General features: G+C 35.0%; 1 protein-coding gene and 1 long non-coding RNA gene across 25 annotated transcripts in view; one reads left to right on the forward strand and one right to left on the reverse strand.

The window, feature by feature from the left end:
• Window positions 1-25,247, reverse strand: part of TRDN (triadin) — a 339,477-nt gene that overhangs the window by 166,491 nt on the left and 147,739 nt on the right. For 18 of the 20 annotated variants that reach the window (XM_074333525.1, XM_074333529.1, XM_074333528.1 and 15 more), the window contains 2 exons: window positions 7,216-7,275; window positions 6,304-6,363 (listed from right to left, as the gene is read on the reverse strand). In XM_074333525.1, the coding sequence (XP_074189626.1) occupies window positions 6,304-6,363; window positions 7,216-7,275 (120 nt within the window). The remainder of the gene's footprint in view (window positions 1-6,303; window positions 6,364-7,215; window positions 7,276-25,247) is intronic. The other 2 variants (XR_012496732.1, XM_019729506.2) reach the window with 1 other exon arrangement.
• The window catches only part of LOC109446266 (uncharacterized), a 77,075-nt gene continuing 59,922 nt past the window's right edge, over window positions 8,095-25,247 (forward strand). For 3 of the 5 annotated variants that reach the window (XR_012496735.1, XR_012496733.1, XR_012496734.1), the window contains exons 1-3: window positions 8,095-8,326; window positions 15,054-15,218; window positions 17,929-18,034. This is a non-coding gene — a long non-coding RNA (uncharacterized LOC109446266). Of the gene's footprint in view, window positions 8,327-15,053; window positions 15,219-16,122; window positions 16,206-17,928; window positions 18,035-25,247 lie in introns of all 5 variants that reach the window. The other 2 variants (XR_002137178.2, XR_002137182.2) reach the window with 2 other exon arrangements.

Below are 25,247 nucleotides of genomic sequence, written 5' to 3' on the forward strand. Positions count from 1 at the left end.
TTCAACCCAATATATTTGCTAATGGATTTTTTTTTTCACCAAAGCCACCTAATCTTCTATTGTATATATTGCAAATATGCATGCCTTTCATTATAAGGCAGTTTAGATGAATTCCTCTTCATAACTTAAAACAACTTTTTACTATTGGAGAGTCTTTAGTATTAGCTCTGAAAAAAAGCATGTTGTATTTTCCCTGATGTGCTCATCAAAGAATTCTAAATTATCTCTTAGATTTCCACTTATATCCTGTCCCTTTGTGTATCAATCTATGTCCTCCAGGCTCTAAATTTGCCTCCCAAAACAATACTGAACCAAACCAAAAAGCCTCTTTACTTATATAGCCACAATTAAAAAAAAAAAATCTATACTTTCTTCCCCATTTTTATACTTCCATTCCAGTCTGGCTTTATTCCATCACTCCATGGAAACTGCTTTTGTCTTTTCTGCCCTCATGTCATAACTTCTAAGTAACATTCAAAAAAGCGATAACTTCTTGATTCTTGAAACATCCATTTCTGAAATGTCTCTAATACTAAACTCCTTGCTTTTCCTTTAACCTTTCTGGAAAGTCCTTTCATCCCCTCTTGCGTTGTTTTCAAATATCTAATCTCTGGATATTGGAATTCTCCAGGTCTTGATTTTGTATTCTGTTGTCTTTTTCTTTGGACACAATCTCTCTGGGTCATCTCATCTATCTTTAGGGCATTAACTCTGATCTATATGGATTACTATACCTATAGTTTCACTTCAGAATCTCCTCTGAGTTCCAGATGCTTATATCTAGCCGTTGAGAGTACACAGGCGATGGAGCCACACTGTCTGGGTTACAATTCTGGCCCTGACTAAACACTAATATGTGACCTTGGTTGGGCACGTTACTTAAACTCTCTGTGTTTTAGGTCCCTCAATTTTATAATCAGGAATATAATAGTTTATTTCTTGATTTATTCAAAGATTGAATGAATTCATATTTGTAAAGCACTTAAAATAGTTCCTAATGCAAAATATAGACAGTGCATCACATACACCCGAAACTTAACATCCTCAAAAGGAAACTCTAGATTGTTTCCATCATAGCTCTTCCCCATTTAGACTTCCCCATCTTAATAAATGACACCACCTTTTAATTGGCTTACCTCTTCTCTTTTCTACTTCTAACCTATTACCCAGAGGAGAATATACTTGTATTAAACATAAATCAGAATTTTTTTTTTCCCACTGCTAACACTCTTCAAGAATTTCCCATTACACTTTTAATAAATCTAAACACTTACACATGACTGATACACCATATTCACACATCACAGAAAGAGGCACACACCAGTGGCTGGATCCTTCGATATAACAGATTTCAATTTAAATGTTGTCTTTGAGAGAGGCCTGCTCTAACCTGCTCTTCTACCTAAATAGCTCCCTACCCCCAGCTATTGTTTTCTATCATTGCCCCCAAATATGTTTTCTCCATGACCCTTCCCCTAAGTGGTACTTATGGACATTATGTCCACTTATTGACCGTGTGCCTCCCTTATCAAATTATTATCCATTAGGGAAGGGCCTATGTCCATTTATCCACCTCTGTGTACTGAGCACCTAGGACAATGCTTGGAATATAGTAGGCATTTAATGAATATTTCCTACAAGAATATATGCAAGAATAAATGAATGAGTGAATTTGTCCCTTTCTAGAAGCTTATTACAGAAAAATTAGTCTGATTTTTCAGGATCCTTTTTGTAGTTTACACTTCTATTTAAATATTTTTTTAAATCATTTTGTAAAATGTGATAATGAAACATAATTTTATACCATTACCTATCAGTTATTATGTCAAAATTATCTTCAAAATTAGTAAACTGGTAAACACATAGGTTGGTAATAAAATTAAGTCCAAAAAGTTTATAATAACTTATAACTCCAAAAAGGCCAACCTGAGAGAAATGAATCATCTTGGTTTTGGCCTTATTTCTATGCTGGTCTATGTATTTTCTCAAGTTTATTATTGTTTTATTACAAGAAAACACAACTTGTTAATTTTTTTTAACCATTATAATCTCGTCAAGCACTAAGAAAATTATTTATTCAGATACATCAACTTGTGGAATGAAGAAAGGAAGAAAATCTATGCTTCTTTTATACACAGTTTAGGTAAAGAACAACATAAACTACACTTAAGTGAGATATGCGAGCACTGTAGATTGCCACATTTTTCATGTTGCTTGATTGAACCATATTCATCAACTTTTGGAGGCACTCAAAGATAGGTTTCATCACTACAATTCAGGCCTTTAAAGACCATCACTTATTTTATGAAGTTTATGTCCTAAAACATTTCTGAAAGATTGTATGTTCTAAAATACTTCTGGTAGATTCCTTGGATAGCCTCTTTCAATTTCCATTCTACCTTCCCTCCAGTTGGAAAAACTGGAATGTGAAAAAGCTGCATCTTCCAGACTCACTTGCAGTGTATTTAATTCCACCAAATAAATGCACCTACTGGAGACTGAAAAGCAGAAATGCTTTGGCAAATAAGGTCACATGACTTGAGTAAGTGGCTGACGCAAGCCTCAACATTTTCAGTGTCTAGTTTGTGGGTGTGAAGAGGAGGCTATGGAGGCAGTTTTGATGAATGAAGCAGCTTCCTGACCACTGATGTGCTGTGGTGCTGGATGATCCAGTGGCATTGCCTTCAATTCTTCCAGTCCTTCCTACTATTTTGTGTGCACCCAGTTCCCTGTATAGAAGCCCTTATGTTCATACTGAGTGGTTCATATGTCTAACACTGAAGTCTGATATACATATAGGGAGATGTTTTATAAAATTTGTATTTCCTTTTTAGATTGCCTTTTTCATGGTATTTCTTCAGGCTGAAACATACTTCTTAACACTAAAATATAGTTTTCATTCATACAATGTTTTTTTGTGTTTTCTTTTAAGTGGATATTTGATGTTATTTTTTGTAGATAATTGATGCAGATATTTGATGTTATTTTTTTCCACCATGGACGATTTCAAATATATATAAAACAAGAGATTGTTGTAATAAACCATGATATATCAGTTACCTCGTTTCAACCATAATTAATTCCTAGTTTGGCAGTTTATATCATAAAACTATATCTATTCTTCCCTAACATAGATTATTATTAGCAAAGTGTGATTTATCAGTTTCATGCATTAAATGCTCATTTGTCACCCAATAGAATTTTATCCTTAGGTTCCTTTACATCTACATAATAATAAAATATAAAGTAAAATAATATAACATAAATAAAGGTATATGTTAAATAATAAAAAGTTAATAAATAATAAAAAGTTAATTTAAATATAATAAAATATCATTATAAAACCCATATATTAAATAAGCATCTGGCATATCTTATGTCTTATAGATTTGCTACTATTTGGGGCTAGAGTAATGATGTCATATGCTCTATTTCTCTATTTTGGAAAGAAATGACATATGGGTGCTCAGTTCTTCAAGATTTCAGGTCACTCTCAATTTCTCTCATTATCTCAAGAAATGTTTATTATTTTTATAACAAGTTTCAAACTGGTTTCTTTTAAACCATATTGCTCTCACATGAAAAGATGTTGGGAGAATTATTAAACTCTGAAAAGAGACACAAGTTAAAAATCAGCATTAACTGAATCTATCACACACACACAGACATACACACATACACACACACACTTCTGAGTATTTGGGGGCTAAGAGCCTATAAACAAATAATTTACACATATTTCCATCAGGAAGTTGAACTGATTTGTAACAGCCAAATGGTATTTTGTGTATTCAAAAGTAAACATGACAAAGAAACAAACAAATAACTAGAAAACTTGCTCCCAGAAGGACAAACTTGTTTTTCAGCACAAGCTGAGCAGCCCTTCCCTGGATGCGCTGAGTCATCACGCAGTAAGGTTTCTGCTTCAGTGGATGAGCATTGGCCTTGTAGGACGTGGTACTGGTGTAATCAGTTCTCTTGCCAGTGGTGCACAGCCTCACTTTGACATGACTGCTGAGCTAATAACACAGGTCTCCCAGTTGCATAGAAATGTCAGATTTTTGCATCACACACTGTACATAAACATGTTTTGCCTTTTCCCTCAAAAACTAAAACCAAAATGAAACATTCACCACATACACACCACTGAGTTTGCCCAAAGTGTTTTTCCTGATTTTGCATACATATGACAAATACATCAAAGATTACAATTCGCAACTTAATTGTGCAAATACTTTAGTAAAACTGATGGTCCAGGAAGAAAAACTGTGTTTCTCTTAGCACCCAATCATGTAATTATCACAGATACGCTGACCCAAGTAACCAGTTTCTCAGTATCATCATTTGATCAAAAGTGTGTTTTCCCTTTCTTATGATTATATATAGAGAGATATACATAGAAACATATCTATATATATATATCTCTATCTCTATCTCTCATCTATCTATCTATCTATCTATCTATCTATCTATCTATCTATCTATCTATCATCTATCTATCATCTATCTATATATCTCAAAGGAATGGAATATCTCTAATGGTAGAATTTCAAATATCACTGACACTAGTGGAGGAAATATTTGGGGTAATAACCCTTATTACCAAACTATAATACTTGAGATGACTATATTTTTTACTAAATATATATATATATATATATATATATATATATATATATGTATATATACACATATATATAATATTCATCAGGGAAATAAAGAACATTTTAAATAAAACTAAATGAATAGATGTTCAGTATCAAAATAAACTCTACAATAATATCCTTAATAATAAAATTCAAATCTAAAGTAATTGTCAATCAACTGCCAGACCGATGAAACGCCGGTCTATCTCTTTATGGACATTTCATGAAGCATACAATCATGCAACTCAGAGTTTTACAATTTTTTTTTTTAACCCCCTTATAGCATGACATCAGGGAGTCCCTGTAATTCCTATTAGCTACTTACTAAGATCAATACCTATTTGGCATCCTATGGTCTCCTTTCTCAGGGTCCTTCACCAACATCTTTATTTTCTCCCATCTTCACTATTACTTCCTAGGAATTAAGGGTTTTTACTAATGCCGTCCAGTCCTGCCTGCTCTCTTTAGACAATACCCTACCTTTAACCTCTCCCTCATGCAAGCTTACCTAATGACTCATTTTCCAGGGCATTGTTTTCAGCTTATTATTGTACAGGGAAGATCTGGAAATCTCACTCACTTTAAGTGTTAGTAGATGTGAGGAATTAATCTGTTACCCCATATATACAGGCTCTAAGAGATTTGTATTTTAATAGAGCCAATTCCTTCATAACTCAAAAGAATGGATTATCTGTAATGGTGCAATTTCAAGTATCACTGACACTAGTGGAGGAAATATTTGGGGTAAGGACCCTTATCACCGAACCATAATACTTGAGATGACTATATTTTTTACTACCTAGACTTAAGCTTAAACTGAATAGAAATCAATGTTTATGTTTGAACAAGAATAAAAGCAGAATTAAGTTTAAAGCAAAAATCTAAGCTGTTGAACAATGCTATTTCTTAATGGGATGCATTATTCTCTCTCAGCTTCTTATATTTGCCAATTGGTGTCATTATTCTATGCAGTTCTTCTCAATTTCATTATGTCTTCACAAAAATGGCCTAAATTTCCCCTCAGCTTCTCTAAACTTAAGACAGTCTTCGTCCTGACCTTAAGCGCCTGCCATCCCTTTTCTTAGAGCATTTACTTTAGAAAACTTGTAAATTTTTTCTCTGCTCCTTTGAAATATAAATATTTTAAAAAAACATCTTTCAGTTTTACAACTCAGGAATGTGTTTCTCAGGGACCTGGGAGTCATTCATTTGAAATGTAACCATCAACAAAGATAATACCTCTATTTCCCAGTTTCTGTGTCTCTGGGTGGGGTGAGGGAGCGGGTAAGAACCTAACTCCTTTGAGTCCCATGATCCAAATTGTGAACTACACTCTTGTCACGAAGATAAGACTTTACTTTTTCTTTGAGTAAGGCCAGTTAGGAAACAGAGATGGCCTGCAACCGCCCCCTCCATCCCATTGCAGGTCTGCATTTTATTTCAATGGAACTGAGTTCAGAGTATGTTCTTGTCACTTGCCTCTGTTGAGATAGCCTTGAGTAAAGTCTCCCTTCCCTGTTTAACTTTGACAGTCCGTACATGGACAGATTGAAGTACCTGTATCCAATTTGTTTACTTTGCCTCAAGATTCCTTCAAACATCCTGATGCAAACATCCTGAACATGACCTAACTAAGGAAACAAAGGAAGTACAATACCTTTTTTTTTCACATCAGTGGCAGTTTCCTTCTCAGTTTTCTTTTTGACATCTTCTTTTTCTGGTAGTAAAATGAGAAAATTATAAGCCTTTGTCTGTTTAATTCTTACATATTAGGGCACATATGACTGCCATTAAGGCATCCAATTGATCTTGAATCGAGTAATCCTAAATCAGAGCCATGAATCATGTCAAATATGAGTGACCTGGCACCTTCATAACAGAACAGCAGTTTTGGTCTGCTTCCTCCTCAGGAAGGGAGCAAATTTTAGCTAAGGTCAAAAAGTCTTTGTGACAGTGGAAATATTAAATGGCATTGTTAGCTATAGTATAATTCAATAGTTTTTCTAAGGATTTTTAAAGAAATATATAAATGTTCCCTGAGCTATCAGGCCACTGGAAGCATGACAGAAATTAAGAAATCTCTAAGGCTCACTTTGGAATTTGTATGCACTATATGAAAAACAAACAAACAAACAAAAAAAACGTCTAAAAAGAAGATACAGCAAACCAATCAACTAGTTTCCTCCTTATACATTAAATAATTCACTCTTTGGAAAAACATGTTTTATTAAACTGAGTGAATTGAGTACTAGTCATCATATTCATATACATAGTCAAGTAAAGTACTAAATTAGAATTGAACAGCTACTCCTAAGGGAAAAAAAAAACAAAAAAACAATTAATAACAATTTTCAAAAGGTATTTTAGGCTCAAATTTTCTTTTTAAAAATTTATCAATTTCAAGTTTATTTGAAATAGTTTTAAGTCTCAAGAGTGTTTGTTAATAACAGCAATAATAAGATTATTAAGGGGATTTCTTTCCTAGAAAACAATAGCTTTATGACTTTACCAGTAGCATTTTAAATGGCTACTAATCAGTATATGTGTTGGACAGTTTTTAAATACCTACCTTTCTTTTTTGTTTCAGAAGTGACTTTCTTCTCAGCTTTCTTCTTTTCCCCTTCTTTTTCTAGAGAAGAAATTTAAAATGTTTACTTTAGAAAAACGTAGTACAAAAGGAGAACCAGGATTGGAATGAAGGATTACTGTTAAATCAATTCTGCCTCCAGATAGCTTTGTGACTTTGAGCAAGTGATTTAATCTTACTAAGCCTTATTTTCCTCATTTGTAAGATAATAATACCTCCCTCAAAGTGAGATAATGTTTACAAAGCATTCTGCATAGTGCCTGGCTCACAGTAAATGCATAAAACTGTTGGCTGCTAATATTGTTTACAACTAATAAACAAGATAGTTTGAGCTTTCTGAACCAAACAATCATCTAGTGCCTACAGTGAAATGTTAATATATTAAATTAATATGTTAATCACCTTCTGCTGTCATGCACCAGAAAAGGGGTTATTTAAAATACAAAGTACTTGCAAATATTACTTAGCCCACATCAAAACTCAGTGCCATAGTCACAATAAGATCACAACTCAGTATCCAAGTCTCTAAGCTTCAAAATGTAGATAAGTGCCAAAAAAAAAAATGTATACATATTTTAAGAAAGGAAAAACTGTATTAAAATTGTATACTCAATATATATCGATAATGACAGATGAATACAAGTCATGTGCATACACTTTGTTGGCACCCCTGGTTTTTTCTGAGGAAGGGAACAACAGGTAAGCTAACATAATTTTTCTTTTCATGTGCTCAGTTTCATTAGAAACAATACACCCGACCATTAACAATATCTATTTTGATTTAACTGCTTTTCAAATCTGCCTCATGTCAACAGGCATTTGGAGCCTGGTGACAATTGTCTGGCAGTGGTTTGGGAACAGAACTTCCACTGCCCTTTCTGAGTGCTTGTATCAGGGAGGGTGCTCAGACGATCTTTGCACCCAGTGGTTGCAGGAGGTCTAGAGGCCACAGAAAACAATAGGCATTACCTGCAGACTTCATGAAAGATTTTTGTTTCAGATACCTGAGAACGTCTTGTTCTGAGGGACAGGTGGAAACTCAAATGCCTAGCCATAGCCATGTAACAACTGGACATCTCTGGATATTTCTCTGGTAAGTGTACTCATTTCAAATAACAAAGCCATGTAGAAGTACAGAGTTGTTGAAACGGAATATTCAGTGCTTTTTTGTTTGAGGCAGCTATAAGAACAGTTAATTGTGGAAATCAACTGATTTTTACTTTCAGTTAGTAGTGTTATTTATTTTACTTGAAATAGCTTTCTTTTTGTCATTTGTCTCTCATTGCAAGTATAGATGCCAAGCATTCCAAGATTGTCATTATTCAGAGCTATTAAGAGATTGTTACTATGCTGAAGAAATTCAATGAGTAGTTCTAGTGTGAATGCTGAATTAGTAGTTGTCTACTAATGACTGCATCTTATTAAATATTGGATGCAGCTGTTCCTTTTTTACCTACAAGATCAAAGATAACACTTTCTTTCAGTATTAGAAGTCTAATTTATAAAGAATCCCTTTTTATGACTCCTATAGGTACGTTAGTGTCGAAGGGAGAAACACATTCACGTTCTGTCTAAATGCAACTACAGTATACCATCACAGATCATCCAATCAGAAGCAAAAAGTGAAAAAGTCAAATTTTGATAGTTCCAGAGTTAGAAATAAACCAATTGAATTCCACTTTGCCTTTTCCTAAAGGTTCATACATATTAAATATGCAAATCATGTTTAAAATTCTGAGTAAAGATTTTTTTTATTTATGTATCATTACTTCCAGCTTCTCTGGGAAATTTTTATGTAGCAAGGCATTTTCCATGTTATCAGAATAAATGCATATGCCAGATAATTGAATTGGCATTTGCTAAACATCACCTTCTACCAGCATGCACCAGAAAAAGGATTAATTAAAATGCAGAGTACTTGTAAATATTTCTTAGCCCATATCAACAGTCAATGCCATTGTCATAATAAAATCACAACTCAGTATCCAAGTCTCTAAGTTTCATAATGTAGATAAATAAATATTTCATTTAAAAGTTAGTGCCAATTAGTCAACCTTATAAGTGAACCTCAGAATGAAAGAAGATGTTTGAGGCCACAAGATGGAAGACATTCTTTTCGTTTTTTAAAAAGAGAACACTCCTGTGCAATAAATTCTACCCTTAAATTAATATATCTAGGGTTGTATTGTGGTGATACAGTAGTCTCACCATAGTTCAGATTGAATTAATGCTTTCATAATACACTCTGCCTATGATTATAACCATACACTGTGAAAGTCATGGATAAGAGCAGAAGTCCACAAAAAGCAGGTATAAATAATGTACTTTAATAACATTTTTATAAATTAGACCTTTAAGCTGTCATTATGGGACATACTTTATTCATGGTGAATTCATTTAAAACATCAACTTTTGAAGAGTCTGCATTTCTTCAAGCACTATTGTCTCTATTCTCTAGGTGATTTGGCAGCAGGGGAATTAGGTTTTTCACTTAAAAAAGACAATTTAATTATATGCTGCTTGTATATAAAAGTAACCCATGGTTCTTTTATGAAATCTCTCCTTCCCCTGACTCTTTTCTTCCTCAGTAGTTACCAATACTCTTCCCTTTCCGTCTAACTATGCACTCACTCATCTATTTTCCTCTTCACTGCCCCCCCACTTCCCCACCCCCCCATCGTTTGCTGCTTTGTAACAGCTAGAGAAGAGTCAGAACATATAATGTCATAGGTTTTCATAGGGTCCACAATTAAATGTGTCTATAGAATGTGAAGTTATAAGCATATTGCCTTTCTTTAGTAAAAGTGTCATCAGCCCTGAAATGGTGGCTGTATCTGGCAGGGATCACAGGACGGTCTGGTAGAGAGAGAAATCCTTTCCACAATGGGTAGCTCTGAGCCACAAATATGTTATTAGCTTCTGCATAAATTAACATCAGATGAAAGAAAAATTAAAAGACTTACTTTTTACTTTCCAAGCCCTTACAATGGGCTTTTCTCTTGCTTTTAAATGTTTTTTATGCCATCTCAAAGCCAGAGAATGCACAATAGTTAATTACAATTGTAAAATTTCCTAGGATGCCTGTTCTTAGCAAAAAGAGAAAACAAATGCAAATGTTTTATTTTCATCCTATGTTTGGTTCCTCCCCTCTCTGCCTTTTTAATGTAGAGATTATCCAAATTTTACAGGTGGGATGGGTGCTCTCCTTTTAATCCTCTATGGCTAGGATTGATGTATTCTTAGTCAAGCAAATAAAGACATGTTTCTTTCCTAACAATGCATTCCAACATACTTTGTTACTGTCACCTGGTTTCTCTAGAGTGGCAGCTGTTGGCTTGGGACCTCACTTGTTACTGTGATCATGGAAACTTTTATGTAAGCAGATAAGCTCAATTATACCAGAGGTTATTAGAGTTATTCTTTGTTATCTACATACAGGCATGTGGCAAGAGAGTCAGTGATCTTGGTTTGAATTCCATCTTTGACCCTTTTTTGGTTGTGTATGACACTGGCAGTGTGCTGTGACACACTGAATTTCATTTTCCTTATTGAACAATGGGACTGATAAAATCTACCTTGCTGGCTTGTTGTGAGGAATGGAGCAATTGTGCTAACGTGCGAAGCCCAGAGTGGGTGTTCAAAAAATAATGATAGCAACAACTAGCTGTTACTACATTTTAGAAGCAATATACATGACCACATATAATTTTTGATAATTTTTCTAGGTGTGCTATTTATTAAACTATTGAGTAAATGCATATTAATTCTTACTTTTCTGTATCAAGAGAAACTGTCTGGAATAGTTTGTATTGAGAAACTTCAGGAAAAAGTGTACATAGGAGGAATTAACATGTTGTGAAGGGGCATTGTGCCGAAAAAAAAGAAATGGATTCTAGACTCAGTTTTGCTATAACTGGTAGCCACTATTTTATGAATCTGGGAGTAAATCTGACTTCCACCATAAAAAGTAGGGGAATGAGTAGAATGTATTTAAGTCTCTCTTTACTTGTTTATCCCTTCATTCTCCAAAAAAGGTATACATCATCTTGCATTTATTTCCTAATTTTGCTGGGAAAAGGTAACTTAAAAAGCTTTAGAGTTGCAAATAGCTGTTGTATGTTCTTTAGCCTTGCTATGTCTTACATTTCTTTTTAAAGCTAGAGAAAAGTCCATCTTTAAGGCTTAAAATGAATATGCATATACACATATATATTCATGTATACATGAATATATATGTGTATATGTATGTGTGTAGAATGTCATGTGTCAGTAAGGGTCAAAAAAAATAAAGCTTGGTTTAGAGGATTAGAGCATAATTGAGTGGGTGGTGGCATTGCTTTATGTTTTTTTTAAGGTGGAAGAAGATGAAATCTTTCCTAATGTGTAACATTTGAAAAGATTTTTGAAAAAAGTAGAAGAGTTTAGGTTCTTGGTGAAGGAATTTTCTGGCAGGGAAAATATCTGCCAAGACCTGGAACTGGGAGCACTCTAGATATATTCAAAAAGAGTATGGGGACCAGTGTGGCTGGAGCAGAGGTGCAGAAGGAGAGTGCTAAGAGATGTGGTTGGAGACGGAGCAAGGGACAATCACAGGGAGTAGTGTCATTCGCGGTGTGAATTTTCATTTTTACTGTAAAGTTGGAGACCACAGAGAAGTTTTAAGCAAAGAAATCATATGCTGACGAGTCATAGTTGAAGAGGAACTTTGGCTGTTGCTGGGTGTCTGGTGCCCCATTGGATTTTGTGACCATATGGTGAGGAAGACTAAGAAAGTAAAACAATTCAGTACAAATGTTCGTTTCTTTTTCATCTCATCCTTACCCCCTACCCCCATTAATTTTACTTGGGACTTTTAAACTATAGAAGCCTGGTAGTAGTGCCTCATTTGACATTGTAATTAGGTTGCTATGACAGCAAAGCTCTCTGCATTAAGGACTTCACTTGAGCAGCTGGCATAACTAAGCTGGCCTTTTGGAACCTGAATCCATTGTCTTTGCCTTGACTTTTCCTTTAGTGATAACTGAATTATTATTAGAAACCAGCTCTTCTCATTATCAGCTATTTAACAACAAACAACTCACAACCAGCAATTCTATAACACCTTTCAGTGATTACCCAGACTTTTACATATATGATTTATTCCCTTCATTAACAAATGTTTATTTAGCCACATATAAACTTTCCTAGAGTGTCTTTCTACAAAAGTAAGGAAAACATAAATGAAGCATTCTTTTCTAATAGCTTCTCATTTTCAATATCATATTATTTATAAAAGATTACTTTTTACATATTTTTATCTATAGGCTTTTTCCTACATCTGTCTGTAGTTGGAAATGGATTACAAAAGTATGTCATTACATTTAAAATATCAAGAATGCCTAGAAACATTAAAATTTTTATTTTCAGGACTAACATCAAATTTAGAGAAAAAAGTTGTTTATGATTTAAAATAAAAATATACATTACTTTAAAGTACCATTTCAAAGATTCTGTTATTTTTATAATAGAGCCTTAAGAATTTAGGGCTTGATTTAATAAAGAAATTAGACTTAATAGCTATTTTCAAATATAGTGTGACTTTAAAATTACCAAAAGTTATTGGTATGTTGGGCACATTTATAAGTCTGATTTCTCAATTGAAACCTTTCAATTTAAAAAAATATGCCTAATGGATATCGATATTTAAAAAACAAACAAGTACTCACTCAAAGAGTACAACTTTTCAAGTTGTAATAGTTTTAATATATTGACTTCAGTTTTGTTTTAACTGATGGACTACATAAATTTTATCATCTTTCATAGATTATACAAAATTACTAACAAAATTTACATATATGTATACATATATATATATATATATATATATATATATTTTTTTTTTTTTTTTAATAAAATCTTCACTAGTTGAAGCAAGCATCCCACACCCTTTATTATGTGAACAGCTGCCAAGACTTTTTACTCCATTTGGCTAAAACTGACCTGGCTTTAAAGATGCAGCCACTTTTCTCATGGGTTCTAGAGAGGAAGAACACCATTTGGAATTGCAACAAACTTGCATAATAGGAATAAAAAAAAAAAGTTTAGGTGAATGTGACACAAATAGCACATAAATACTTTATAAAGAAAAACTGGTACTTACAAACTAGAGCTTTGGAGTGACCTGGTTCTGTCTTATAAAATGCTCTATAGAAAAATTTGCCACAAGAGGGTTCCAATAAGAATTCCATAACAAGAACGCTAATGACATAGATTACATTCCTTCAGATTCACAAACCATCTCATCCCTAACTTCCTTGTTGGTCAAAATACAGAGGAAGAACTACTTGATACAAGCACAAAAATTATAAAAGAGCGCTGCCACAGAAAACTGAACCTAGTCAACAGAAGTCTACTTACTGTTCCCCAATTCTTGGATTCCACCCCTTGAGCTCCAGAATAAACTTATTGCTATTGAACAGTCAAATCAGACAGACTTCTCTAGCTATATTGTCAGATGTGTAGTAGAAGAAAAATAAAATTTCTCTTATATATAAGTCAATAGGAAAAAGTTAATGGTTTTCACAAAATGCCTTTTTAATAATCAATAATGGAAAATCAAAACTAACATAATAAGAGGGAAAAAGTTCTAGTTTAGAGATCTAGTTTAGAGTAAGTTTTTTTTATGAAATATATTCAATGTCTACTAAATGTGTTTATATTTCATAATCCTTGGGAAACTCGAATTTCCTTTCCATTTTTCTTTTTCTTCATCATATTTGTCTCACCTTTTTTTTTAAATTTACTGAACAGTCAGTTGTTAAAACTTATTCATGTTTTTGCAATGCTAAGCTGAATTTCTGACAGATAAACTCAAATATAATGTTACCTCATGTCCAGCCCTAGCACAGTACTGCAATCAAAAGAAATGAGTCAAAAGTTCCAGGAATGCTTGAAAATTAATTTAAATCTTTACTGAAGTCTCTGAAATAGCTAATGTTGCATGACCCATCAAAAAACTTTCTAAGTATTTCCGCCTTTACTTGAACTTCTTAGCTATGCCTCATCAGTTACTCCCCAAAACCCTTGTCTCTCCCAAAAGCACCACTAAAATCTTATTCCAGCCCATGCTGGCTCTTCTATTCCATTCTATCCACCTGTTTTCTCATTGTCCAGATCTTATCATTTCTTCTAGGGCGTAATTTTCCTATTTGAACATGAATTAATTTAATTCTTTGGGCTCCTTCCAATGCTTCTGCTCACCCACCATGTCCTGAGTAGAATATAAACACTCAGGAGCTGAAAGGCAAACATAGAATAATCCGTAGAAATTAATGTGGAGGGACAAAAGCTGTGATTACATGTTAATATCTGTACCCCCATAACATATACAATAATTTAAAAAATATATCTTTTATAAACCACTGAAATGTAAAAGTCAAACACAGTCTGTAGTTTAGTTAATAGTATTGTGCCAAAGTTAGTTTCTTGGTTTTGGTAGGTGAATGGTAATGGAAAATGTTAACATTAGAGAAAAATTGTTGAGGCTGTGCAACAACCATCTATATCATCTTTATAAGTCTTCTGTAAATCTAAAATCTTTTCAAAATAAAAAGTTTAAAGAAAAACAACAACATCAAAATAGTGGAAGGATTTTAGGACTCTGAACTAGAGGATACATTTAACTTTGAAAGTATTGATTAGCCCACTGTGTATCACAAAGGAAATGAAATAAATGTGTAGAGGGGAAATGAATGAATGAAATAAAGGCTTCAAACATGATAAAATTTTGATGAGAGGACAGAATTTTGAGATTTTTCTATTTCAAAAATATAATTTTACAGATGAGAAAACTGAGTGTCTGAGAAGCTAAGAACTAATATGAATCTCACAAATGGGCCTCTAGAGACTCCTGACTCCTACACCCTCATTTACATACGACAGAGATAAATTTAGAGGCAGGAGGAGTAGGACACCGTGATCTCACTTGACAAATCTAATGGACCTGGGTGAGTGTTTTTCCTATCCATCTCTCTGGAGAATTTGGCTCTGTTATCCTTTTTCTTCCTTCATCTCTTCTCATCCTTGGCTTTCTAGTCTGTCTTCTGATGATGTTTGTAATGGTTAATTTTGGCTAGGCCATGGTAACAGTTGGCCAAGTTGAGGTGTTGCTGTCAAGGTATTTGTTAGTATAATAATTAACATTTACATCAGAAGACTGAATAAAGCAGATTACCTTTCCTAACGCAGGTAGGCTTCATCCAACCAGTTAAAGGCCATAAGAAAAAAGACTGAAGTGCCCCAAGGAAGAAGGAGTTCTGATATCAGATTGCCTTTGTCCGTCAGAATTAATATCAACTCTTCCCTGGGTTTCCAGCCTACATGCTCTTCCTACAAACTTCAGACTTGCCAGTCCCATAATCACACGATTGCCTGAGCCAATTCCTTAATTTTTTTGTGTGTGTGTGTTTGTGTGTGTGTGTGTGTGTGTGTGTGTGTGTACATGCATCCTGTTGGTTCTGTTTCTCTGGAGAACCCTGACTAAAACAATGTTGGTCTCCATGTTTCCCTTCATGGGTGAATTCCATGCACTGGCTACCTTTGCACATGTCATGGTTGACCAACACTTCACTTATGTTCAGAGTTAAACTTTGTATGGCACAGTGTTTTTAAGATCACTTGTTACTTGGGAGCTTGATAAGTATTACTGGGAACAGAAATGTTTCTGTGATCAAAAAAATATGAGAATCGTAAAGTTTAAATAATTAAACATTTTTTTGCATGTGTTCACAGAATGTTTTGTTTCTTTTAATATTCTAGTGTACATTGTGAATGACTATGAAAGAAATAAAATGTATTATGCTGACCAAAAGTATTTTGTCTTAATTTTTTTTTCCACCAACAATATTATAGAGCTCAAATTCCCCATAATAAACATCAGGAAATGCTGTGCTAAGGTTCAGCTTATGACTCCGGTATCTGAATCATCTGCATTTGTAAGTTACAGACTCCTATGTTCAGTTGTCCCCTGGGACTGACACTTGGGTGAATTGAGCTCCACATGCTGCCTGACCTGTGGCAGAGTCTTCATTTTCTCTCCGGGTCCAGTCTCCGCCCTAATCTTTATGGATTGTGTTAATCAAGCCCCTTCCCCTGGATTCAAGTTAGTTTGGCTTATGGCAGCAACATCAAAAGATAACAGAGAAGGAGAAAAAAGAGAGATGGGCATTTATTCTTCAACTCCCTCCCCGGTTCACTGAGAATATGATATACATCATTTTACAGAGTGTTGATTGTGTGTTTCCCTACTGAAGGACACAGCTCTGATTAGACATCTTGAACTTACAGTTACAAGGCTTTTGCGTTTGTAAACCATTCCATTCCACCATCCCTTCAGGCCTACAGCTTTTATAGACTGTTTTGCTAGCCCTGGGGTGCTTCACCATCACTCTGCTCAGAACTTTATAAACACTCATTCATTGAACATTCTTAGTTACCCATTTTGAGTGTCCCAGGGACCCCGATATACTCAGCAAGCTCCAAACTAAACTAATCATCCTCTCCCAAAACAATGTTCTTATTCTTAATGCCATCTGTTTATCCAGGGCAGCTAAGACTTCAGCAATTACGCTCACTCAGCCCTAACACTTAATGAATAGTCTAAGGTAATGGAAATAGACTGAGCCTAGTTATGAGACACTTGGCTTCTGATTCTAATTTCAGCGGGTCTTCAAATTATGTAATTTCCTTAACATTTTGTTTTACTATTGATGAGATGTCATAGGAGCTCTTGTTTATCTTAATTAGCCTATGGTAAAATTGGTTTCATTATACACTGTTTTGCTTACAGTCACAGAACCTATAGATAATGTTAAGTGAGAAGTTACTGTACACCACTGTTAAAGCTCTGTCATCTTAGGCAATTTACTTGGTTTCTCTGATCATTTCTGGAAGATGATGTAAATCATATTCACCACTTCAAGTTGTTTTGAGGGTTATATGTGATTGTTTAAAAGAAAAGTAGCATTAATTTTCCCCATGATCAGTAGGTTCATAGGAGTTAACTTATTTGTCTTATTTCTAACCCCTCCCCCCACCAGCCTCACCCATCCACCCTTTCCGCAGCTGCCACAGTGATCTAAAATGCAAATCTAATCATACTGCTCCTCTTCTCAATTTCTTTAGCAGGCTTGTGCAATCTGTGAGGAGGTGTAAAAGCTTTAGCTGTGTTACAAAACTCTTCACAATGTGACCCCAATTCTGTATTAAGAAATTCACATATACTAATATCATTAATGCAATTACCTTATCATCATCTATAGATAACAATTAAAGATTATCATAAGATATAATGGTTTAGTATACATATAAGAGAAATTTCCTGATAGAAAAATGATAGTAACAGTAACTAATGCACAGTTATCTAACTGTGCGAGAAAATGTGCTGTGGTGTTACATACATTATTTCATTCAGTCATCTGAGCAACTTTCTGAGTTAAATAAGTACTAAAAGTAGTTTGGTTTATATATTTTATCAAAAATTATGTCTAAAGGTCAATTCTATTAAAAATCTCTGACAGATAAGAGTTTATTTCACCACAAAACAAAGAAAATATTATATTGGCCTAAAGTTCAATAAAATTTACTGTGTCATAGAGTTAATGGAATAAGAACTGGGCCAAATTTCTATTTTATTATTTTATGCTTTCTGCTTCCCAGGATTTATCTCACTGAAGAGCTAAGGTGATAAAGTTCCCGGTTTAATAGAATTGTAAATAAAGCATTACTAGTTCCTGCAAAGCGTTGTCCTCGGGTGCATCCCATGGTAAGAAATTTTCTTATAATAAGTTTCTTATAATGCTTCTTTCTCCTCTGTACAAATCCTTCCAACTTACTCTTTATGGCCCAATGCAAGGCTTGTGATTTCATGGCCTAGCCTTGCCTTGCTCATATCTCATCTTCCTCCTGACTTTGCAGCCTTTATGATCTGTACAACTCACTTTTGTTCTTCACTAAATAATGCTTCATAGTAACATCCACTGCATCGGGACTTGCTTGTTTGCCCCAAGTTTGACATCTCTATCTAGGCCATGAGCATACCTTACACATCTCCCGGCAGATACTTAACAACCATGCAAAGCCACTCAGTCTTCACCCTGCTCTTAAGGCAGCTTTTTACCAATGTACCATCCTGAAGAAAATAAGCTTGACATCTCTGGGTGTGAAAGCAGAGAGGGACTTCAGAGACCATTTAAGTTCAGTCCTCACAGTTTACAGGGAAAGAAGTGGAAGCTCCAGAAATTGATTTGTCAAAGATCATACAACAGATTAATGTCAAAGCTGAGATTGGAAGCTGGGTCCCTGGTCTTCTCTGGCCCATATTTGTGTGATGGTATTTAAAATATTATTTACAATTGCAATACTAAGTTAGTACCAGTTATGTATTTATTCAAGAAGATGTTTGGATATACAGTATTTATTCACCTTACTATTTCTGGCTTCATTACAATTGGATATTTGTAATGGGCTGTAAAACATAGTTTAAGTATAAGATATATACTGAATAAGGGATCATGTAACTTCTTCCATGAACATCTTTGCCACAATAGATGAATTGTGGCAATTTTACATGAAATTGATCAATAATAACAAAAAATGTGGTGTTGGTGCAGGAGAGTTTGGGGTTGAGTAGGAAAAAGAAAAAAAATCTGACATTGATTAAAAATAGTGGGATCGTATCTGGTAATTATGCTTAAACAAAGATTTTATGAACCAGATTTTTTTTCTGTGTGTGTGTATGATTGGGGAAGAGCTGGAAAATGTTGCCTAAAGCTGTCCTGTTTAACCCTGGAGGACTCTGAGAACAGAGTAAGGGGCTACTCTCTCCTAAATTCACTCCTGACAAACAGCTGATGATAAAACAGCTCTTATGCTGTGGGTGAAAACCACCTGTGATGTTAATATAATAAGGTATCATTTGATGGGAGTTGAGGGACTTACATGATCTGCTCTGTTTGTGGAATGAACAAATAACTACAGTGACTTTTTGAACTTGCAGGCCTTTCAGCCCCAGCGAGAGCGCCCAATAGACATGGGAATTAATTCTGTCACAAAATGTAATGCTTTTTTGAAAGATCATGAGAATTAATATTATATTGAAGTTAGGTCCATATTTAAGTCAGTTTCAATTAGGTTATGCCTATAATTAAACACAAATTGACAATGATTAAAATGGGTGCATGGGGTGGTTATTATATAAAACTCTTTTTAATGTTATTGCAGCATTCTTTCCCTGGCCAAACATATTCTAAAAAATATAGTAGGAGTCAAAGGAACAACTGATTTTATATACAATTAGTCTTTATATCCAAAGGTTCAAAGCAAGAAAACTTTATTAAGTGTGCGATGTGGGCAAGTGAAATTCAAGGAAGTCAAGACTTCTTTGCCTTAAAGGCATTAGATGCATGGCCTGAGATCAGAAGTGTACCCATACTTTGATACTTCACATGATGAAATAAGTGCTGTTGGAAACATTGTTTTTTAAGTGCAATGAAAGCACAAAATGATGTTTAAGGGCTTCACAAATGTATAGAGTGTTTTCATCCATAACAAGGTGCATGATATTTTTAGATTTCTACTGATACAATCCTAATGTTTCCAATTTCTTGTGAGCACACTTATAATCCAGTCTATATGCAAACTCTACTTTTTGTCAACATTAAAATGCAAAATGTGATTAAGCTCCTACATTTTGACCTGTTATAACTGTTCCTTAAATCCAATCACATACTTTAGGGCCACATGTGAGTTCCTTTTCATAAAATGCCATTTTCTTGAAACTTGGTCTTGAGGAAGTTCCAGACTAAAATAGTACATCAAGGATGGTGCATAATCAGCCTCACTGAAAACAGCTTGATTAATACTAAATATGTCCTCGTTACTAATTAATTATGTTAATGGAGTCGCAGGCAGAACATCTGCAAGCCCTGACAAAGCCCAGCATCTACTGATAAGGCGAACTCCTTGGGAAACTGCTCAATGCCAGCTTCCTCAGGGCAAAGCCTCTACCTCAGAAGCCTTGTAATCCTGTTATTAATGTATGTTATTCACTTACATATAGTATTAGCTTCCAGGATAAAATGTTAAATTAGAACCCAAGTGTCCCACTTAACAAATGACACATCTCTCTTCCAAGTGAAAGACTGATAGGCAAAATATTTGCTACTTGGTCATTTATGAAACTCTGCTAGGAGATAAACTGGAATCAAACACTTGAATAATCTGACTATTAAAATCTGCCTCAGATTGGAGAACTGGAGTCCCTTGATTTATGTCCTCCTCAAAACAGAATTAAAATCTGATGAAACTTAAGGTGACACTGTTATTTGTGGGCGACCGCTTCTCCTGTGAACATTTGGGCAGTGAGATAGTCACTTATCAGTTTTGTGTCACATAAGCTATTATAGTCCAAATGTAAAAGAACTATAACTCTGTTTTCTCTCTGTCTCTTTCTCGACTGGGTTCTATAATTTTTTTCTAAAACATTTGTTTACTAGCTAGGTAAATGACACACAATAATAGCCAGTGAGGAGATTACCCAGAGTTTTTGTTACTACCTTCAATATAAACTCAGTTGTATTTGAGTCTAGTTAAGACAATTTAAAAAAATATATATTTAACTCCTATAAAGTATAAGCATGTAGAGAAAATGACACAAGCTTCAAGTTTGGAATTTATGCTATTAGAAAATCATACAGGACAGAAATTAAAAAACAAAACAAACAAAAAAAACGACAGAAGCATTGATTACTCAAAAAGAAATGTTTAAACGACTCTTATTCTATGAGGTAAACATTTAAGCTGCTTTACTTATGTATTATTTCAACTTAGAGTCGATCAAATGTTAGGGACTGAATTGTATCCTCTCCAAGTCCACATGGTGAAACCCTAACTCCCACATGACTGTTTTAAGAGACAGGGCCTTTAGGAGGTGATTGAGCTTAAATGAGATCATAAGCTTGGAGCTCTGATACTATAGGACTGGTGTCCTTCTAAGGAAAGAGACAGCAGAGCTCTCTCACTGCCATGAGAGCACACAGTGAGGAGGCCATCTGCAGGCCAGGAAGGGAGATCTCTCTAGAACCCAGGCATGATGGCACGCTGGGTACTCTGACCTTGGAGTCCCAGCCTCCAAAACTGAGAGAAAACAAATTTCTGTTGCTTAAGCCACTCAGTCTGTGGCATTTTGTTATGGTAGCCCATGTATACTAAGACACCAAGGCAATTTCCTCTTGATGTAATAATGTTGTCTTTAAACTGTCTTTATATAATTGTCATACACATAAAGTCTGCCATGTGAGTAGATGTGTGAAGAAGGCATGGACGTCAATGGAGACAATGGGAAGCTTGTCCTATTCAAGTAGATCACCTCTAAAAAGAATAAATGAAAGACCTGTGTGGACCAAATAAAATGCATCTGTAGCTGAACTGAATGGAGACAAAACTTTCAAACTCTGGACAAGCTCTGGACTGCTTTCTAAATATTCAAGAAGTATTGTTGATTTGGAATCTTGGAGTGAGATATTACATGAACTTTACATTAAATCACAGCCTTTAATGACCAAACAAATTATTTTTTTTCATATTGGAATTGATACAGTACTGATTTACAAATTGTATGGAATTTTTATTTAAAATTTGCAAGTGCTAATTCATTCAATTCAAGTAGATGACCAAATCAAGATATTTTGCATACTATATAATAGGTTGCTATAATTTACAAGTATAATGTAACCTTTCCCCCATTCCCAATGGCATTTTTCTTGCTCTCTTGTGAGCCTTTCTAGAATGCTTAGGTACTTAGCCTGAAACCTTTGGCTTTTTCCCAGACAACTAGCAGTCAAAATTTCTCCACAAGTGGCACTCCTGTAATTCTGAAGGGCATTTGGCCAATTGCAGGTCATTCAGGTGACTAATATTAAATTAAAAGCATTTTTAGAAATATTCAGTCACTCTCCATCTCCTTGCTAAATCATCTAGAGGTTTGCTACTCAGATGTGATCCTGTTACAGCAGCATCAGCAATATTTAGGAGCGTGGTGAAAATGCAGAATCTTAGCCCCCACCCTAGACCTACCAAATCAGAAAATGCATTTTCAGAATATCCCCAGGTGATTTGTAAGCACATGAAATTTTGAGAGGCATTGCTGGGGTTCTTTTGACTGACATCACAATATTTCTATCATAGAAGTGCATGAAATCTAAAGCACAAAACTTTGTCCCCATTTTCCAGAACATGTTGACATCTCAGGAGACGTGAATCCTCAAACTTCAATGCTGCCTAATAATATAACAGAAAATTCCCTGGGCATAGAACTAAAATCCAGGGCTGGAATCCCAGTTCTGCTATTTATTAATTTAGCATAAATAAGTAAACTCCAGGACTACATTTATTAATCATTAATAATAATCTCTGCTTTGTAGGATTTTAGAATATTAAATGTGAAATGCATATGGCTATAGCAAACATAATATTCTAAATAAATGTGCGTTGAAGAGAACATAGTTGTAGGCATGACTTGGTCATGGTCTGGCCAGACAAGTACATAGAACATGTTGGTGTCAGAATATAACCTTAGGAAAACTTCATCTGTTCAACTACTGAAATCCTTCCCTGGCTATTAAATGTGTGAAACATAAATGCATAAACAGAAGTAATTCTATCTTGATGTCCCATGGGAAACTCTCATGTCCCAGACTAAACCTACCATTTTCTTTCTCCTCCTCACTGGGCAGATTTTCTTTCAGGGGATTCCATCTTAGTTAATGGCACTAACTGCCTACTTGGATACCTAATTCAGAAAGCCTTCAGTCTTTCTTCTACCTCAGCACCTATATCAAATCTGATACTTAGATCTGTTGATACTTTTCTCCGACCTCTTTCTGATCCATCTCCTTTTCTCCATCCACTACGCTCCTGTTTAGTTCAGGCTTTACAACTTGTTTTGACTATTCTTTTCCCAAGAACCTATAGCCAGTCTCAAACCACAGGTCTACCGTGTAGGGGGAGAGCCAAGTTGTTCTAAATGAACATGGCTATTCTATCCATGAGAAACTCCTCATTTTCTATAGATTAAAAAAAAAAAAAAATCCCTTAGCTGAGGAGGGAATATTTGTGTTTGTATATGCACAAAATATTTCTAGAGGGAATTAACATTGATTTCCTGTGAGGAGGAGAATTTGGTAGTTGGATAGGGTCAGGAGAAAAACTTTCATCCTAAATAGTTTTTGTAACTTTTAAATTTTCAACCACATAAATGTATCAAATTTTAAAATAAAATAAAAATTCCTCAGCTGAGTGAAATTGCATGATGTCAAAGGTTTGCAAAGAAACAAAAACTCAACCAAAAAAAGGAAAAGGGAAGAAGAGAAGTTAGATATGTAAGAATAGAAAATGTTGATAAACGTATCAGCAGCCCGAGTATATTGGGGATTTATTTTACTATTCAGTGTTTCATAATAAAACTTTAAAGATAAAAATAAACCCCAAGCTTGCCTATACAAGATTCCTCATCATTTTCCCTCTGCATGTCTTTTTATCATCTCTCCCAAACTCTCTCCATGCCTTCTTCCTTCTCTCTGTGATGGACTACTTATACTTCTCTGGACCAGACTTCCTTCTTTCTCAACTCCGTGCCTTTGCACATGCCAATCCTTTTACTAGTAATGCTCTTTCCTTCCTTCCCTGCGTGATGAAAACCTTTTCTTGGAACTTCAGCTCTACAGATACCTCTGCCTTTTCTGTGGTCCCCTCCGGACAGAGCTAGCTATACCCTTTCTTCTCTATGCTTCCACAGTACTTTGTGCTGACTTATTTTTTGGTTCTTCTCACATTGTGACAATCAGTACATCTCTTAGAACCCAGCAACTAGGGCCCCTCTTGGAGGCTTTGCTCTTTACAGGGCTCTTCGGAGTCTACCTCCAGCTATACTCTGCCCTGGTTCTAGGAGTTAGCGGGGAGGACAGGATGTGGCCACCTGGACTCTCTTTCTCTCTTATACTCCAGATCCTGGGACCTTGACTCCCCACTCCACCTCACCCCCACCCAGCCCTTACTCTGATGCCAATAGCTACACGGACCTCTTCCTGAATGAATCCTCATAAGAGTGGTCACCCTTAGTCTCAAAGGGCGGTCAAAGCCAATAGGTGGCTGTTGAGCAGAGTGGACAGAACTTGAACAAGAAGGCTGGTATCCACATGTGTACACAGAAGGTCCCCTTTCAGTGTGAGACAGAGCTATGGGTGGAATGGGTGCTCTGGTGATCTGACCTCTTTTTGTACTCTTGCAAAAAATCAGTCGTTCACTTGGCTTTATTTACTTGTATTTTGTATCAGGCTCTTTTTAAAATACTTTTAATTTATATCTATAAACTAAGTCTTAGTTGGCAGGAACTATTTTCCATTAATCTCTGAATCCCCAGCACTTTGGATGATATTTGACATGATCCCATAGCTGGGATTTAATAAATAATTGAAGGAACAAATGAAGGCTTAATGAAATGATGTTAAATTTCTAAATATCAAATTTGATTGTGATAATACTTTCGTCCTTTAATTTTGCTGACCTTGAACATCATATTTTGAAGAATTATTTTTTAGTAGTAGTGTTATTAATTTTATAAAGCACTCATAAATTGACACACACATACACACACCACCATTTCATCCGCATAGTAACTCTGCGAGATCAGTACTATTTTTGACCCATCTTGGGGATGACAAAACTCATAAACAGTGAATTTAAGTAATTTCCCAAATTTACACACTTAGTAAGAGGTAGAACTCAGATCCAAACTCAGAAACTCTGACACCAGAGTCTTAAGACACTAAATTGATCAAGTTGGGGTGAAACTGTAATAATTGCAAAGCATGTCCTTGCCGATTTGTCCCTATACTTTCTGGTTGATTTCCAGGGTACAAAGCTTATCATCCTTCTGGAAGCTGATGAACACCAGTATAGAATCTTAAGGGGAAATTTTT

The sequence above is a fragment of the Rhinolophus sinicus genome, linkage group LG05, assembly GCF_036562045.2.
Source record: "Rhinolophus sinicus isolate RSC01 linkage group LG05, ASM3656204v1, whole genome shotgun sequence".
NCBI lineage: Eukaryota > Metazoa > Chordata > Mammalia > Chiroptera > Rhinolophidae > Rhinolophus > Rhinolophus sinicus.